This window comes from Podarcis tiliguerta (genome assembly GCF_965153285.1).
Source record: "Podarcis tiliguerta genome assembly, chromosome: 5".
NCBI classification, from domain to species: Eukaryota; Metazoa; Chordata; class Lepidosauria; order Squamata; family Lacertidae; genus Podarcis; species Podarcis tiliguerta.
The window spans coordinates 29,620,091-29,636,997 of NC_139538.1; the positions used below are offsets into that span (position 1 = coordinate 29,620,091).

A 16,907-nucleotide genomic window follows, 5' to 3' on the forward strand; every position below is an offset into this window, starting at 1 on the left:
TACTGGCAGCAAGTGCAGTTCCTTCTATTTAATATAGGATTTAGGGGATCCCCTGGCTTTAGAGTTTGGAGCTGGAATCCTATGCACACTTTCTTGGGGCTAAACCTCAGTGAACACACAAAGAGACAGTTTTCCAAGTAAATAGGCATGCTTGTGGGTTTATGCAGCCTCATTCATCGATAGGAATACCAGATGGCTCAAAGGCAGGAACAGAAAAGAGAAAGGGAACGGCATGATAGCAGAGAAGCTTGGGTCAAGTGGAGAGGGAAGGGACTCAGATGAAATGAAAGAGGAAACAAGAGTTGGGAGAGGCAAGCCTCTGCTGTGGGGACCAGAATGTACTCTATGCTCATTTATGTGAAGGAGCCAGCAAGGCAGGGACTTAAGAGGAAAATAGGCATAATGACAATAAATGATGGGAAAGAAAGATGATTTCAACCCGAGTCTCACATCCATCAATCCCTCTTGTGTGGGAGTCTGCTAGAGCAGAACTATTCAAGCTGCTGTTTTCAGCCATCAAAACTGGGAGCTGCGAGGTGCTTTCCAAGCATTTTGAACCAAGAGAAACTCCCCTCATGTGATCTCTTTCCAAGAACATTCTACCGGATCACATTCTTCTTTCTCCTACAAGTTTCTTTGCGCTTCACTGCATTTTCAGGTTCTCGGAGATCATTTGGCAGCGCCTGGAACAATTGCAGAGCAGGGCAGACACCAAAGGCATTGAATTTGTAGCCCACTTGGAGAACTTGGTTCTGTCTATATTCCGTGCCACCGTTTGTGGAAAGGCAAAAGAATATCGCAATTTCCTTCTGTCCTTCTTGAGATGGAAGAGACCTTACACATAATGTAAAGAACAGACAGGCATATAAAAGCTTAAAAGTTTAATGTGTTCCCAGTACACATTTACTGTGTCTAGCATCAATTTAATTTCCTAACACTGATTGAATTGGAAGGAAGATTCAGCCACGTTTTTGATTTTTTTTTTATTCTGCAAAAGGTCAAAATTGTCAAGAAAAATGTATTTTGCAAGTGAAGGGGAATAAAAAAGTCGTCATGGAACAGGCAGGATGCAGGCACATTTTAATAATTTTCATGTCAGGCATTCCAAGACAGAGTGCACATGGAATGCTGTAATCTGGGCACATCTGTTAATGACAAAAGGCATTTTCCCTCGCTTGGTGCAAGAGATTTTCTTGGAACCACAAAGTTGGAAGGGACTTTGGAGGTCATCTACAGTACTTCAGCGCTCTGCTCCATTCAGGATCTGCCATGCAGGATGGAAGTCCAGAATTCCTGGCAGATGGCTGTCCATCCTCTCCTTAAATCTGCCAGAGAAGAGGTCCCCAGCACTTCTTAAGGCAACCCATTCGAGCGTTGAACAGCTCTTGCCATAAGAAAGTATTACCTAATGCTTAGCCAAAATCTGCTTCCTTGCCATTTTCACCCACTAATTCTACTCCTTCCCTCTGGAGCACTATGTGGATTTTCAGGTCTGGATAAAACCCACCTAGGATGGAAGAGATATTAAGAATAAAGAGCATTCTAATCTCTTGGGAAAGGAAAAAAACAGGATGATACATATTGCACTGTGCTCCTGTCTTAGCCCATGAGGAAGACAGCAAGACCAGAGGTCATGCTAGTACTGTACAACTATTTTGGAGTGTGCTTGTTTTTTCATTGCAGTCCGAATTCGGATTGCTTTTCTTACCCCTGCTATGCACTTTTCAAGAGCCATTTGCTAACTGTGTGACTGGCACCTCATCTGGTATGAGCTTCAGCCTAAAGTGTTAAATAGTACCTGTTGAAGAACAGCTGGCATATTTGAACATTTACCCCTTTATAGCTGAGGCATCTCTCTGAAAAATAAATGACTCAGAATTCTCCCTGAGGAAGGTGGGGGACAATGCATAATCGTCTCTGCACACCACTGAGGGATCTTTCACTTTCCTCCCTGAAATGTCTCCCTTCCTTTTTTCTTGGGCAGGAGTAGAATAGGAGCAGGAATGCCCTCGCCGCCCCCAAGCAGAAGGAAGAAAGCTTGTTTTTATTCGTTCACAGATCCTGGCCCCCACTGATTTGTATTTATTTTTAAAATTTCTATTCCACCCTTCCTCCCACAGGCACTTTTAAATCAACCACCACCAGATTTTTATTCTTTGTGTTTTCACCTGCAGTTTTAAGAAACTAAGAAGAGACAAAAATACAGCACTTGCTTTAGGGATATAGAATTTATAGATGATATTGCATCCCTCATTTAAGGTGCCATTATGATTTTTATCTAGGAATCCCTCTATCATAAGTTCACCCTCCATTTGAAAACCTTCACACCCACCCACACACCCACACACCCTAATAAGAGTCTGCTGGCACCTTAAAGGTTAGTAAATTTATCGTGCCATAAGCTTTCGTGGCCTTTGGTTCACTCCCTCAAAAGTAGATTTCAAAATAGCAGTAATAGTAAAATCCGATTCAATCCCAAAGAAAGAGTCTACAGGGGAGTCTATGAACTGGCACCTATCCGACAGGTGTAATATTCGTTTGTCTAAGGAAGATTTCACTGGCTGCTTAAACTGCAAAGAGGACTGTAGTTCTTCTTAGAGGAAGGCAGGTGGCGTAAACGTACAATGGAAACCTGCGCAAAACACCCCAAACGAAGCTAATTCTGTAGCATTCTTTCTGAACAGCTCAGCTGCGCTCCCCCCCCCCCGTGACCGACTGGGGTGACGTCAGTATGGCAGTGGAGAGTCAGGTGATGCACACTATAAGCGAAGGGAGCTGTCCGGGTGCTGAAAACAGTCCATAAACTTGCCGCGGACAGATAACGAAGACCATGCTTTAAATTGTCTCTGCACACAGGTAAGCAGACCTACTTTCTCTTTAATTGACAAACAGAATGGGAGACCAAATGCACACACTCTCTATGCATATACAGTTTCCACTGCAAGGATCAGGCGGGGTGGGAGGGGGATAGCACAGCCAGGAAACGTCTGAAATTGCCACCTGATGCACTTCACTTAAGTATACAAAAACACGGTTTTACTGGGCAATTTAAGAACATTTACTTTGCACCTGATAATGGTTACTAAAAATAATAACAGCCAAAAGGAAAGGAAAAGGTTGATTCTACACAATTACTATGCAAACCAATTATACTATGGCAATATCCTAGAAAGGTGATTTTGGTAATTTCACGTGCTCTTAGTACATTATCAACATGTGCATGAAACTATATGCTTCTAAAAAGCAGTAGTGAATTTAAGGAGAACTACAAAAACCAGCAAATAAGATTTTGCTCTTCTCCTCTAGAAGATCATGGTTCTTTCTGATTAAAGTGAAAGTGTAAAATGTTCATGGTTAAGATGGGCTCACGGGATCTCTTCAAATGCTTTAAGGGAAGCTACTGTTGAACCATCTCCATAATGAGCAATGAGGTGGGGCTTTGATTCAGTGACAGTAGATTTGTACTCCATAAATGCAATGTGAATTACAAGCAAACTTCAGGGTTTCAAAATAAACAGTAATTGGGAATAATCCCATTGTGCCTGAATGCAATGTCAATTCACAGGAAGCAGTAAACTGGAAAATAATACAGCTGCCATGCAAAAACAGCTGAAACACCCTTTTCCTATCATTTCCTATTTATATTAAAAAATGTGTTCTATTTGGAACAAAATCATATCCTGAGGCAGCATAGAAAATATGCAATTCTTAAAAATATTAATTTTCAGTATACTCTGATTTTCTTTTATTTGGAGCTTAAAAGTTTAAGTTTTATCAGGGAACTAGAAAAAAAAGGTAATTTACAGTTAAAGTACAAAGTTTTATGGTCCAGAGTGCAAGGTGAGACAGAGTCAATGATAAGAATTCAATATTTGGAAAGAAAGCAAAAAAAGAGAGAGATGATTCTAAGATGCTTCTCATGATTTGATAAAATTCTGGTTAAATTGCTATCTAATAGCCACCTGTGTATGTCTACTGTTGCACTGAAAAACAGCTGTAACAGAATAAAAGTATTTCCCATTCTCTTAAGGGCACTGTGAATTGCTTTTCAATCACTGTTTTCCTCTACGTCCAGTCTTGAAAATTAACAAATTATTAGGTAGCATTTGGGGGGTATTCAAAGTTCTCATTTGTGGTGCAGCTGGGAGGAAACAAGGCAATTCTGTGGAACACGGTGGTACTTCAATTACCCCAGTATGTGAAATTATTTCATACTGTGTTGCAAAAGAAGAAGAAGGAAAAAGAAGCTTTCTTGACTGGCATAACAAATCCACTGTAATTTTCTACTCAGAGCAGTGGGTGTGTACAGGCATTAGGGATTTTTCCATCTCATGAATCACAGGCATATCAACAGGATATTTTACAGAGTACAAAGGAAAGGGGGAAATGAATGAATGGAAAAATATGAATTAAGCAAAGACATAGGAAACTGCCTCGTGCAGAGCCAGGCTATTGGTCCATCTACCTCAGTACTGTCTGCACTGACTGGCAGCAGCCCTCCAGGGTTTCATGGAAAAATATTTCCCATCCCTGCCTGGACACACCAGGGATTGAACCTGGGACCTTTTGCAAAGCCTATACTCAGGGCTTAATTTGCTTATGTGTTTTCATAGAATATATTAAGTAGGAACAGATAAACATGTCCTTTGCCAGTTCATCTCTTCACCACTGAATTCCCCCAAATCAGGGATTGGGCTGAAGGGCTTCTAGATCAGACAGCATTATTTTCATGCGGACAGAGTGCTCTAAATCTGTTGTTTTAGAAAACCCCTACTCCAGCCACAGCCTTACTATATAACATCCAATGGATGCTACTGCTTGATACCCACTTTCATAGACAGAAGGATAAAATGCCAAATAAGCAAAAACACCTGATCAATAATGTTATAGGCTTAGAATTATATTTACTATGCGCTGTGTTATAGCCCTTATGATGTAAACGGATGTGTGTGTGTCACCTTACTATGCACAGACTGACAGAGATGAATTCTTGTTTACCACCAACAAAACGATATACATAACCCAGCAAAAATGTTCATTCAAGGCACTGGAAATCAGTGAGCTATAGACTGCTATCCAATACCCAATTATCTAGAAGTAAGCCTCACTGAACTCATTGGGACTGATTTCTGAGCAGACATGTATAGGATTATTCTGCAAACATAAAGAAACAGTAAAGGATTTTGGTCTGTTCTGATAGTCCATCAAAGATTTTTTTTTTTTTTTTAAAGAGCATCAATAAAAGCATGTACCTGGTGCAATATTATGGAGAACATTTTCCAAAGTTCAATTTAGCTTGGAAGCACATTTTCAAAAAGCAATAATCCTCCAGGTTTACACAAAACCTTTTGGAGTGGGGGGTTCCCTAGGTTGAGGGCCACACAGGCTGTTGGAAAGGAAAGAAGGAGGTGGTGCTGAAATAAAAAGTGAATGGGACATACCTTATCTCTCTTCCTTTCTTACCTTCTCCCTCTCTCTCTTTCTCCCTCTCTCCCACACCCCCCTTCATTCATCCACCATCCATTCATTGCTTCACACACATCTCACCCTTCCATTCATTTATCATCCATTCACTCCCTCCCTCCCCCCTCCCTTGGCTTTCAGCGGGAAGGGCATACCCAAGGAGCTGGAGAGGCACATATGGCATTTAGTTTATAGGCTGCCAATCTGTGCTTTAGCCTCTCAAGCCTCCTGATGATATTGCTGCAGAAGAACCATTTTAACTGCCTCATCGCTTCCTCTCTGTAATTCTTCCATTTGAATTCATTAAGAAATAAGAAAGAAAAAAAAGAGACAGTCATTAATAGGAATAAACTGCAATATTTCAAACAAAAACCACCCTGCAGTTTTGGAATCCTGGTTCTATTGCTTCCACTATAGTAGTCCATTTTGAGTCGGTTCTCTTCTGCAAAGTTGTGTCATTTGAACGGAATGAATCAGCAGAACATAATGCTCTATTAAACTGTACGTGGTGAAAAAGACCAACAGTTGTCAGGATTTCAGCTGAACAGAGACCTTCTCATTTCTACAAATGGATGCAATTCTGATTTTCATATGCAGATACTTTCTGAACTAATTTCTATTTTGATTAAACGACTAATCAAAGAGCTGTCTCAAACCATTCGGCAGTTTTCAAACTGGTCTGAGATAGCCAGGTACTTGCCAACCTATAAAGTTATTGTATGTACCTTTATTGGAAATGCTGCACAATAAATAGAATAAGCCGAGCCCCTGCCAAAGGCTAAGAATTATTAGAATGTAGTTATAACTACTCTATAGGAAAATGCTTATGAAGTGCCCATGGTGCCCTTCTACCATCCCTTCCACCTCTGGAATTGGGCATGAATGAAGTATTCTGTTGTAGACAGAAAATAAGTTATGGTGTGTTCTTGGTTGTGGTGTATATTACAGTGGCCTATAACAGTTCCCCCAGTTTGCAAATGTGTCCATGAGCTCAAAAAGGTTGGTGTCCTCTAGTTTACTGAATCTTTCCCCAACCTTTTCCCTTGCAGACGCTTTGAACTACACCTCCCTTCACCCCTGACCATTGTCCATGCTGGACGGGTCTAAAGGGAGTTGTGGTCCAAAGTATCTGGAGGGGATTGGAGAATATTGACTTATGGGGTGAGATCCAGTGTAGCACAAAGGCAATAGTTCATTCCCCAGGAATTCTCTTCCACACTGCAGCCTCCTGCACTCCTCAGAGTCTGCTCCAGGGACTTGTGGCACCCTCCATAGCAGGTTATGGGGGGGCATATAAAGGGCTGTAGGCTGGAAATGGGAAACTAGAAGTCCCCTTGCATAAGACGATTTCTGTTGCACAAAAAGTGGTCAGCAATGGATTTTGTCCACAGCACCTGCACACACAACAGACTCCATATGGGACTTCCCCTTCTTCCTTCCCACAGCCCCTTGACACCCTTAAGATCTTCTCCAGTGGCTTAGGGAACAACCCAGAACATACTTTGATGTGGTCACAGGGCATAGGAGAGGAATAAAAAGTCCCATTGTGCAAATGGAACTCCATGCGCAGAGTGTTGGATACAACTGCTTAGCTATAGAAGTTCTATTCTATGTTATACTCAGAGGATAGCCAACTGAAATTAATAGAGCTAACTTAGCCATGTCCATTAATTTCAAGGGGTCTACTTTGAATAGGCTAGCATTGAATATGGCCTATTGTGTTTAATACATCCCTAAAATCATGATGTTTTCTAGAGATTATAGGTCAAATTTTCATTGCTATGAGCTTAGATAATGTCCAAACTTTTGTGTGTTAATTTTCATTTTTTTATTTTATTTTAAGGGAACATTTCAAACATGGCCGATGCTAAAACCTCAAGGCTTGCTACAGTCTTGCCTCTTGCTCTGCTTTCTGCCCTGATCTGTTCTGCCAGTGCTGCTTCATTTCAACGTTACCAAAACATCCAGAAAGATCCAGACTACCTGGTGAAAAACTTGCAAAGGCTTCCAAGCCCAGATATGATCAAAGCGCTGGAATACCTAGAAAACCTCAGAAAACAAGCCAGCAATGGAGAAACAAGCCCAGATGATAGCTCCTATCAAAGTGTCCCATTTGCTCTGCAGCCAAAGGAAAGCAAAGATCAGAACTACCTGTCGGACAATCTAAGAGAATCTTTATCAGAAGATGAGTCACAGTGGGCTAAGGCCATGTTGGAAGCACTAAGCCAAGGAGAAAAAGAATCAAAGGGAACCCTGAAAGAAGGTAAATTCTACCCCATGAGTTCAGATAACATCTTCCAAGATGGAATGACTGATGATTATGATGACCGCACCTGGCCTGAGACACGGCACAAACATTCTAAGATACCACATGTCTACTTAGAAGAAAATTCAAGAGACAGCCCTTATAAGCGGACAAATGAAATCGTGGAAGAGCAGTACACACCTCAAAGTCTAGCTACCTTAGAATCAGTGTTTCAGGAGCTGGGGAAGATGATGGGGCCAAGTAACCTAAAAAAGGGGAGGTTTGATGAGGAACAGAAACTCTATGCTGATGATGAAGATGATGCCTATAAAGGAAACAACCTTGCTTACGAAGATGTGGTGGGAGGAGAGGACTGGAACCCAATAGAGGAAAAAGTGGAAAGTCAAACCCAGGAAGAGATCAGAGACAGTAAGGAACAAATTGAGAAAAATGAAGAGGAGATGGATGACGAAGCAAAGAGGTCCAGCATCCTGGAGGATGAGATGAAAAGAGAGGACAAAGATCAAGTGTCAGAGGATGTTTCACAGCTGATGGATTATTATTTGAAAAAGATGATAAGCAGCGCCGGAAATGACAACTCAAGATTCAAGCAAAATGAAGACAAAAGGGCCGCCAGATATTCTGGAAAGCAACTTGATCCTCAGGCTATTTATCAGTTAATAGAAATTTCAAGGAATTTACAAATCCCACCTGAGGATTTAATTGAGATGCTGAGAGCTGGTGATAAACAGAGTGAAAAAGAGCAAGAGCCTGAGCTCCCAGAAGATGTTGATGACATCCCTGAAATTAATGTAGACAATTCAGATGTATTCAAAAATAAAATGAACTCTTTGAATGGTTACAGAAAGCAGCGACTTAATTTGATACCAGATAATCTACCAGAAGATCTCACTGTGGAAGATATCATCAATCTTTTGGGGACTGAAAATATAGGGAGTCAGAAACCATCATATCTGGCAAATCAACTCAAGCAAGAGTTGCCAAGAGTTTCCTACATGCCTGGAAGATCTAAAGGGCACCAGTTTCCCAAAGCTGCTTGGTTAAACCATTTGGAAAGACGACAAATGGAACAGGAATCACTAAATGAAAAGGAAGAAGACTTGGCAGACTACTTAGCCAAGGTGCTGGCAAAATATCCTGAAGTTGTTAATACAGGTCAGATGAAACAAATTCCACTCGCACTTTCCTCCGAGGATGACTTGCAAGAAGATGACCAGTTTGAGCAGGCTATCAAAGAACATCTAAACCAGCTTGGAACTCAAGAGTCAGACAAGTTGACATCTCTCAGCAAAAGGCTGTCCATGGCCCAAGAGAATGACGACACACAAAACAGACCATATATGGATGAGGATATGCTAGCAAAGGTTCTAGACTATCTAAACCAGGAAAACTCTGAAAGGGGGAGGGAGCACATTACTAAAAGGGCAATGGAAAATATGTAGTTATTTCCTTATTATTTCTCTTAATTGTATTGACTTCTACCCCAGTTCTGTTGTGATTTACCTTTCTTTAACAATTTGAGGCATGTTCAGACATTACACACAGCTGCTTTATGCACATAGGAATTCTGGCACCTGCATTTTCGTGAGTAATGTTACATCTGAAATGGGAGCTCATGGACCTCAGCTGTAGCTACCTCTGTGATCTCTGATAAAAGTTTTGGAACATGGTCACAGAGATTCCTAGAGATGATATCTGTGAGTTCCCAGCAAACACATTGTTTTGCTCATGCAAATGAACATGCCCAGAGGATCCCTGCAGGTGCAAAAAGTGGCCCAGTTCTGTGTCTCAACTGGTCCCAGTGGTACATGATTTGACATTGAACAGTCTGCGTAAACTCCTCTGAGCTGTTCTGTTGTTTATGGGTATCTTTCAATGTTCTAAATCTTGGTCATGTAACAAATTGCTTCAATTTTTTTAAGAAACAGATTTATGAAATTAAGTGAAACTATGTAAAACAATGACCACGGCAGATCATGACAATGGCAGAATGACAACTGCATTCTATGAGGTTTTTTAAATGAATTGAAATATTTTGTTATTGTGTGTAGTGTTTTTGTGGAGTACTGAATAAAAATAAAGCATATTATATATATAATATATATAGTTTTATTTATAAAGCTTTTTCTATTCTGTGTTTTATGGTTGATGAATAAATATTATTTCTGGACAATAGACTGTGTTTTACTTTGAGTTACCTATAGAGTGCTCTGCTGGTCCCAAAAAGAGATGTGTAGCCCAGTCATGTGCATTTTTGCTTGCAAGTATGTCCCAAGTGTGTACACACAATTGCAAACAAAATTGGTAAAGGAATACTGTTTGTTAGATAAGTGTCTCTGGATAAGATGGTAAAAATTTTGGAACTTTGCTCTTCTATAGCTTGAAATTCTCCCAGTAGAGGTTGGGTCATTGAAAAAGATCCAGTTCTATGAGATGTGATTGATTAACAACCTTTACTGGTCAGTGTACTTAAAGTCAGTTTTCCCATTGCTTTCCTTGGGAGTAATGCTCAGACTCTAAATACGCTGTTCAGTATCCCAAAATCAATGCAGGAGAGAACTATGGGCCCATCTAAGAACATCTGCAGAGTCTTTCCTGGCTGGCTCACTCAAGTGAGTTAAAGAAGTTTTGAGCCTTTGGGCAACATGGCCTTTGGGATTGTAGTCGCTGACCTTGATTCAGAAGGCTCCATGTCTGCAATGGGCCCTCTTTCCATTTTAATAGATGTGAGGATACATTTATCCATTTGGGCACACACATATATCTGAATCAGAATCACATAATGTATGACTGGGGAGGGAGGAGGAATAAATCAATGGAACATATAAATAGGGTCTTTAGGACCATTTGATTCCTTGACTTAAATTTAGGCACTATAGTTTTGTGAATGGATGGCTATGGAGTCATGCTAAAAGAAGCATGTTTGCTCCCAAGTATGTTTTCTGTTTTCAATAGGTTATTTTCATTACTGAAAGGGGGGGCGGGGAAGGTCCTGGTTCTTTAAAGAGAAATAACTAGTTTTTCAAGGATGCTGAGAAAGTGGAGGTTTCAATGAAGTCAATGGGGACTTCTTCAAAATCAGGGCATAAGTGTATTCATTTGTTGTATAAGCATTTCTTAATGCATGCCTTTTGGGGTACAGTCTCCCCCAGAAGATGAAGATCAACCAAGGGAGATCTTGTCGAATACACCTGAGTGGGAAAAGTGTGAGAATTCATACTTGTAAGGAACTGCCAAGTCTCAGGAATCAACGGCACAAGAGCACTGCTAAAGAAAAGCAAAGTGTACAAATGAGTCTTCAAGGCATGAGTCCTCAAGGAAGGGCGTTCCACAACCATTTCCAAAGGCATCATGCCTCTTCATGTTATGCAACAGAAAGGAGTGTGTACAGCAGCCTTTCCCAACCTATTCCCCCCCCCCCCCCGATGTTCACAAGATATGGTTCCAGGAAATGGTCTGAAAGTACACAAATCACCACCTTGCTGAAACTAAGAAGCTCTTGTGTACTGCTTTGGGCTGCATGGCTGTGCACACACAATACATTTGAAGCACATTTAAAGCAACCCCAAAGGATCATGGTGACTGCAGTTTATCCCTCAAAGAACGACAGTTCCCAGTACCCTTAACAAACCTTAGTTCCCGGTATTCATTGCCGTGTGTGTGTGTGTGCTTTCAATGTGGTTGACTTATTTAAGTATCTATAGAGTGCACTTTCATATAAAATATCTCAAGGTGGTATGCAGACTAAAAGCATAGTATTACAATAAATAAAAAGCCCAAACAAACAAAAGCCGGTTGGCAGAGAGCCTCAAATTTGAAATGCCTGCCTGCCTGAATAATGCAGTTTTTAGAAGACATCTAAAAATGAGCAGGGATGCCTCCTGCCAAACCCATTGGCAAGGGGTTCCACAGGACAGGGCCTGCCACATAAATGCTTAGCCCCTAATAAAGGTCAGAAGAACGTCAGGGAAGCATGTGGAACCACCAGAAGTGCCCCATCAGGAGACCTCAGCTATCAAGTGAAGTATGGTATACAGCTTGTGGTGGAAGAAAGGTGGGCCAAAGATGTAATTTTAAGAACCAAACAAATAAATGTTTTGAAACACAACTCCTGTTAGCATGCCTAACTATGCTGGGAGTAAGTCTCATTGAATTCTATAGGACAGGACTTCCCAAATGTGAGTCTCCAGCTGTTGTTGGACTACAATTCCCATCATCCCTTTGGTCCGGCTAGCTAGGGGTGATGGGAGTTGTAGTTCAAAAACAGCTGGAGACCCAAGTTTGGGAAAGACTGCTAAAGGGCATACTTCTGAGTAGAACTGCACTGTAAGCCTAAGTTTTCAATTCTCCCTTTATAGCTCGTAACCACATAGGGTTGTAGCTCACAAAGTTACACTCAGACATTGATTTCAGTGGGTCTGCTCTGACTCAGAAGAACATCAGCACACCTGTCAAACTATTAATCATTTAATGCTCATTGGCTAACAAAGTTTCACAATGTTTTCTACAGAGTTTGTGCTGCTGCCTAAATCAATATCAGTTGGTCATCATTTTTGGAATTTTTCAGCTCAGACTCCTAAAAAACTTTTAGCAGAAGAGTTGGGTTGATTATTAGCTTGCCCTCAACATGTCATTAAAATGTCATCAAAACTGGTTAAACATACACAATGAAGTTAATGTCCTGGCTATCTCTTGGCTGATTTAGAAGCAAAGATAATCTTTTATCTCTGAGGATTCAGAGGTAGCAGGTTGGGGGGGGGGGGAATACGACAAATTCCCCTCAGATTCTGTTTTTATCCATTGCGTACTTACTTGTCAAACATAAAGTACTGCACATTTAACAGGAAATAACAAAAAGGACAATGAATCCAGCATTTGCCCTAATGAAATCTAACCAGATGTCCCAATTTCTTAATGCAGCCTTGTTTAAACAGATTTCTTATCATTTGCCCTCATCAACGGATCTCTCTAAATAAAGGCCAAGGATGTGGTGACCATTCTAGTCTCTCTTACAAGCTGGTCACCACAAGCTGGACCACTTACAAGCTTGATAGTATTCAAAAAGTGACTTGGCATAAGCCCATTAAATCTTCTATGTTAGTCAAGCCACACACCAGAGTTTTGCACCTTGCATCCTATACATTGAAGCCTTTATCCAAGAGTCACTCCTTATGCAACCAAAAATGGGGCCACCCACATCCAAGAGGGGGGCATCAGCAAACCCTAAGGTTGAATATTTGGAAAAGCGACCCTATATGTCACCCTCAAAATGTCTAAGTGAGGACCAAGACTGCTGAGTGTCTGTTGGGAGGTGGGACTGGAAAACCAAAGGAGAGGGGTAAGGGGAGGAAGTAAGTATTGAGAAAGATGGCATGACTGGCTAGCTGAAACCCTGAACAGGAGCACCCGCACTGCAACACTTGCTGCATGCCTGACTTGTATTTTCTGGTCTCCCAAATGTACAGTCCTGGGATATGATGCCTTACACTGGGGATAGAGCATTGGTACTACATAAAGGGAATGAAACACATTTCTCCTTTTGTGTGCAATTGTTTGGCTCTCCTCTCCTGTTGCTGTTTCTATCATTTTAAACAGGATTAGTGTGGTTTTTTTTAAATGCAGACCTCATTAGCATGGCATTCTCTCCGTTTGCTGTGATCCTTTGATTCTGCCTTGAAGCAACAGGTTGCCATGGCAGCAGGAGAAAAGCACCAAAACCAGGGCTACATCGTTCATTGGCCACCGTGCTATGATGTAATTGCTCATGATGTCTCTGAGAAGGGCCGGAATAACCTGTGAGACTGGCTTTGATGTGTTAACCTGTTTCCACTCCCGATAAAACTGTACAGGCGGTCTCTCAGATGGGGTCTTCCTTTCAACCTCATTTCTGCCTTTAACATTGGACACTGGACATAACAGCATGGTATCTCTCTCAATTCTGTGCTTCTTTGAAATGCGCCTATCAGGCATGGCTTTCCTATTAATTTTGTGGAAAACAGCCAGAGCCCAGCCATACTGAGAAAGTATAAGTACGCAAACACTATTTCAGTTTCTGAAATCGATTTATATGAGAAAATGGGTGATATCTAAGTAAGGTTCTTGATGCTGTTGTATCAGCAGAGGCATCAACTCATGGAAGAGTTTTCCCTTCCACCCAGTAGCCCCCAACACGGGGCTGGTCCAAGAACATTTTGTTGCCTGAGGCATAGGAGCCAACTCCTAGGGGCTGTGGCCCCCCACAATAAACATATTTGAGGGGGCTGGGCCCCCAGGAAGTTGATGGGTATTCCCATTCAAATGGTGTGTGTGCACTGTGTTGATTATGCAGGGCTGGACTTCCCTGGGCCCCCACAATATTTTATTCAAGTTGGCACCCCTGGCCTGAGGCAAATATGCTACCAATGCTTCCACCAGCAGCAGCACAGAACCTGATTGATGCCTTGGTGGGGTGAAAGGAGCATGCTGCCCAAGACAGGTTGCCTCAAGTTGCCTCATTGGTGCACCAGCCATGCTAGGGTAGCAAGCAAGCTAGCTATGGGGCCGCAGGGAAAACCACAAGACACACCTTTCCGCCACTTTCCACCCCTCAAAATTTTCCATCCAGCCCCCCTTGAAAATCTGTTCAAGAATGTTGGCTGAAGAATCGTCAAAAATTGCCCCCCTCTTCCATGAGCAGACACCTCCTGCTGGAGGAAGAGGCATTATGCTTGTGCAAGGACACCAGCTGGCTAATACTCCAACCTTAAAAAGGTAAATGGACCCCTGAACATTAGGTCCAGTCATGGCTGACTCTGGGTTGCGGCGCTTTATTGGCCGAGGGAGCCAGCGTACAGCTTCTGGCTCATGTGGCCAGCATGACAAAGCCGCTTCTGGCGAACCAGAGCAGCGCACGGAAACGCCGTTTACCTTCCTGCCGGAGCAGTACCTATTTATCTACTTGCACATTGATGTGCTTTTGAACTGCTAGGTTGGCAGGAGCAGGGACCAAGCAATGGGAGCTCACCCCGTCGCGGGGATTCGAACCGCCGACCTTCTGATTGGCAAGTCCTAGGCTCTGTGGTTTAACCCACAGCGCCACCCGCATCCCACACCAACCTTAGTTCCCTGCTATAAACAAAACACCTTTAATTTTGCAGATGTACTTTCAACCCAGCTCTACGTGCAGAAACTTTTAGTTCAACGCATTACTAAAAAAATTATCCAGCACGTTTTCCTGGGTCATGGAGTTCTGCAACTGAACAGGACTTCTTTCAGTCCTACTGTCTGTCTTACATCTTCACAGAGCGCAATCCTCTATTTGATGGGCTGTGGGTTCAAAGTCTAGTTTAGAGATAAAGAACCATAAGGAGAACTGGGGCCTTAAACCTGCCATCAGCAGCATTTGCCCAGCAAAGAGAGCGGGAACACAGATCACCTGGTCACACAGTATTTCCCACTATGATGAAATGTACTGTTTTTCTATTTAAGTGATAGCAATTATTTTTAATTTTTCAGCTATGCATATAAATTAGTATGTGCAAATTTTATGCAAACCCAAGTCCTTTTTTCTTTTTTTTTTTTTTGAGGGGGTAATGCACTTCCTCCTTTTTGGCAATGTGTAAATGGCCACCCATATTCCAGTGTTCTGCTCTGAATCAAGTTTCAGAAATCCAGAAACAATTCTAGCATTGCTAGCACCAAGCTGGAGCACTCATCTGAAACTTAGAATTACTTTGCTTTTTTCAAAATATTCAGGGGCCTGGAACTTCTGCCGCCAAATCCTGTCCTGATGGTACCTTGGACTCCATGTTATGTGAGAAATTTATGATTAGTTGTCTCAACTGTTTGCTGCTGCTGCTGCTGCTGCTTTTTCGGTTGGTTGTGTTTTTTTACCGAAATATAGCTGTGGGGAGATGTCAATTTTGGGAGAATGGTATTTTTCCGAGCAAATTTGCTTTCCAAGTTGCTAACTGAAAATGGTAAGCGGGGAGTGAGGGGAGTAATTTAACGTTGCCTTTTGCTGCTACTGAATCAGTAACTCCCTGTAGTTGCATCAAAAAGAAAAAACACAAGGGAAACTTTGAACAGAATGGGTTACAAAGTTAGATTATAAATTTCACAAAAAATAGAATGCTACTGTTACAATGAATCAATTCTGGTTTTTTTGTTTTTGCTTAAGGACGTACACTGTAGTCTAGTGTGGGTAATGGTTTGGCATATTGGCACTGGGAATACCTCGTAAATTAAGGGAAAACCCCTATAGCACATATGGATTTATTGTCACTGCACTTCTTGATGGCATTCAGAAGCTATTTTAAAAATAAGATCAGAAAGGAACCTGATTTACAGTGGGGCTTTAAATGGGCCAGACTTTATCTGAAGAAGCACACTTGGCCCCCAGCTTCACTGAATCCCTTTTTTGCTTTGACTGGCTCTTTTACTGCAAGATAAGTGAACCAAGAGGGAAAGTCTCTGCAAAAGCCTTTAAATATGACAAAGAAGAATTATACCTCCCGTCCCTGTCATTGCTGGGTCAGGCAAGGCAACTGAGCTGTTCTGGTATTCATTGGAACCATATACCTGTTTTTGTAGTCCCCAGGCAAAGGAAAGCTGTCGTCGTTGTGAGGAACTTGATGGATGCCATCTCCCATAATTACAATGTCTCTTCCAGACAAATGAAGCTGGAACTGCAAGGAACCATAGAGGAATATCCTTATAATCAAAGCCGTGTGTGTGTGTGTGTGTGCGCGCGCACACACACGCATGCGTGCACATGTACATGAGTTGTGTGTGTGTGCGTGTGTGTGTGTGTGCATGCGTGCACATGTACATGAGTTGTGTGTGTGTGTGTGTGTGTGTGCATGCACAATAGCTGCATTCATTGATTGCTGTCTTGGAAACTGATTGGTTGGTTGGTTGGTTGGTTGGTTGGTTGCAACTCACTTTGGTTTGCCTTGGGCAAGATAAAGTGACTAACAAATTTAATAAATAGTAATAATAAGGATTAGCTACCACCTTTCTACCTTTTTTCATAGTTTACAAAGAAGCATCTAAGCCTCAAATGACAACTGGAGTACTTCTCCATGCACAGATTTTTCCATTGTTCCAGACTCCTTGCCATGCCTCTATTCTATGAAAGATACTGCTATAGGTTTGTAGATGCTAGAATTTAATTGAGGCTTGGAGTATTAAAACCAGG

General features: G+C 41.8%; 1 protein-coding gene across 1 annotated transcript; it reads left to right on the forward strand.

Moving 5' to 3' along the window:
• Nucleotides 1–2,739: 2,739 nt before the first annotated feature.
• SCG2 (secretogranin II) lies at nt 2,740–9,829 on the forward strand. Its single transcript, XM_083441297.1, has 2 exons — nt 2,740–2,856; nt 7,307–9,829. The coding sequence occupies exon 2, from the start codon at nt 7,321–7,323 to the stop codon at nt 9,169–9,171; it is 1,851 nt and encodes a 616-aa protein (XP_083297423.1). The 5' UTR covers nt 2,740–2,856; nt 7,307–7,320; the 3' UTR covers nt 9,172–9,829.
• Nucleotides 9,830–16,907: the final 7,078 nt, after the last annotated feature.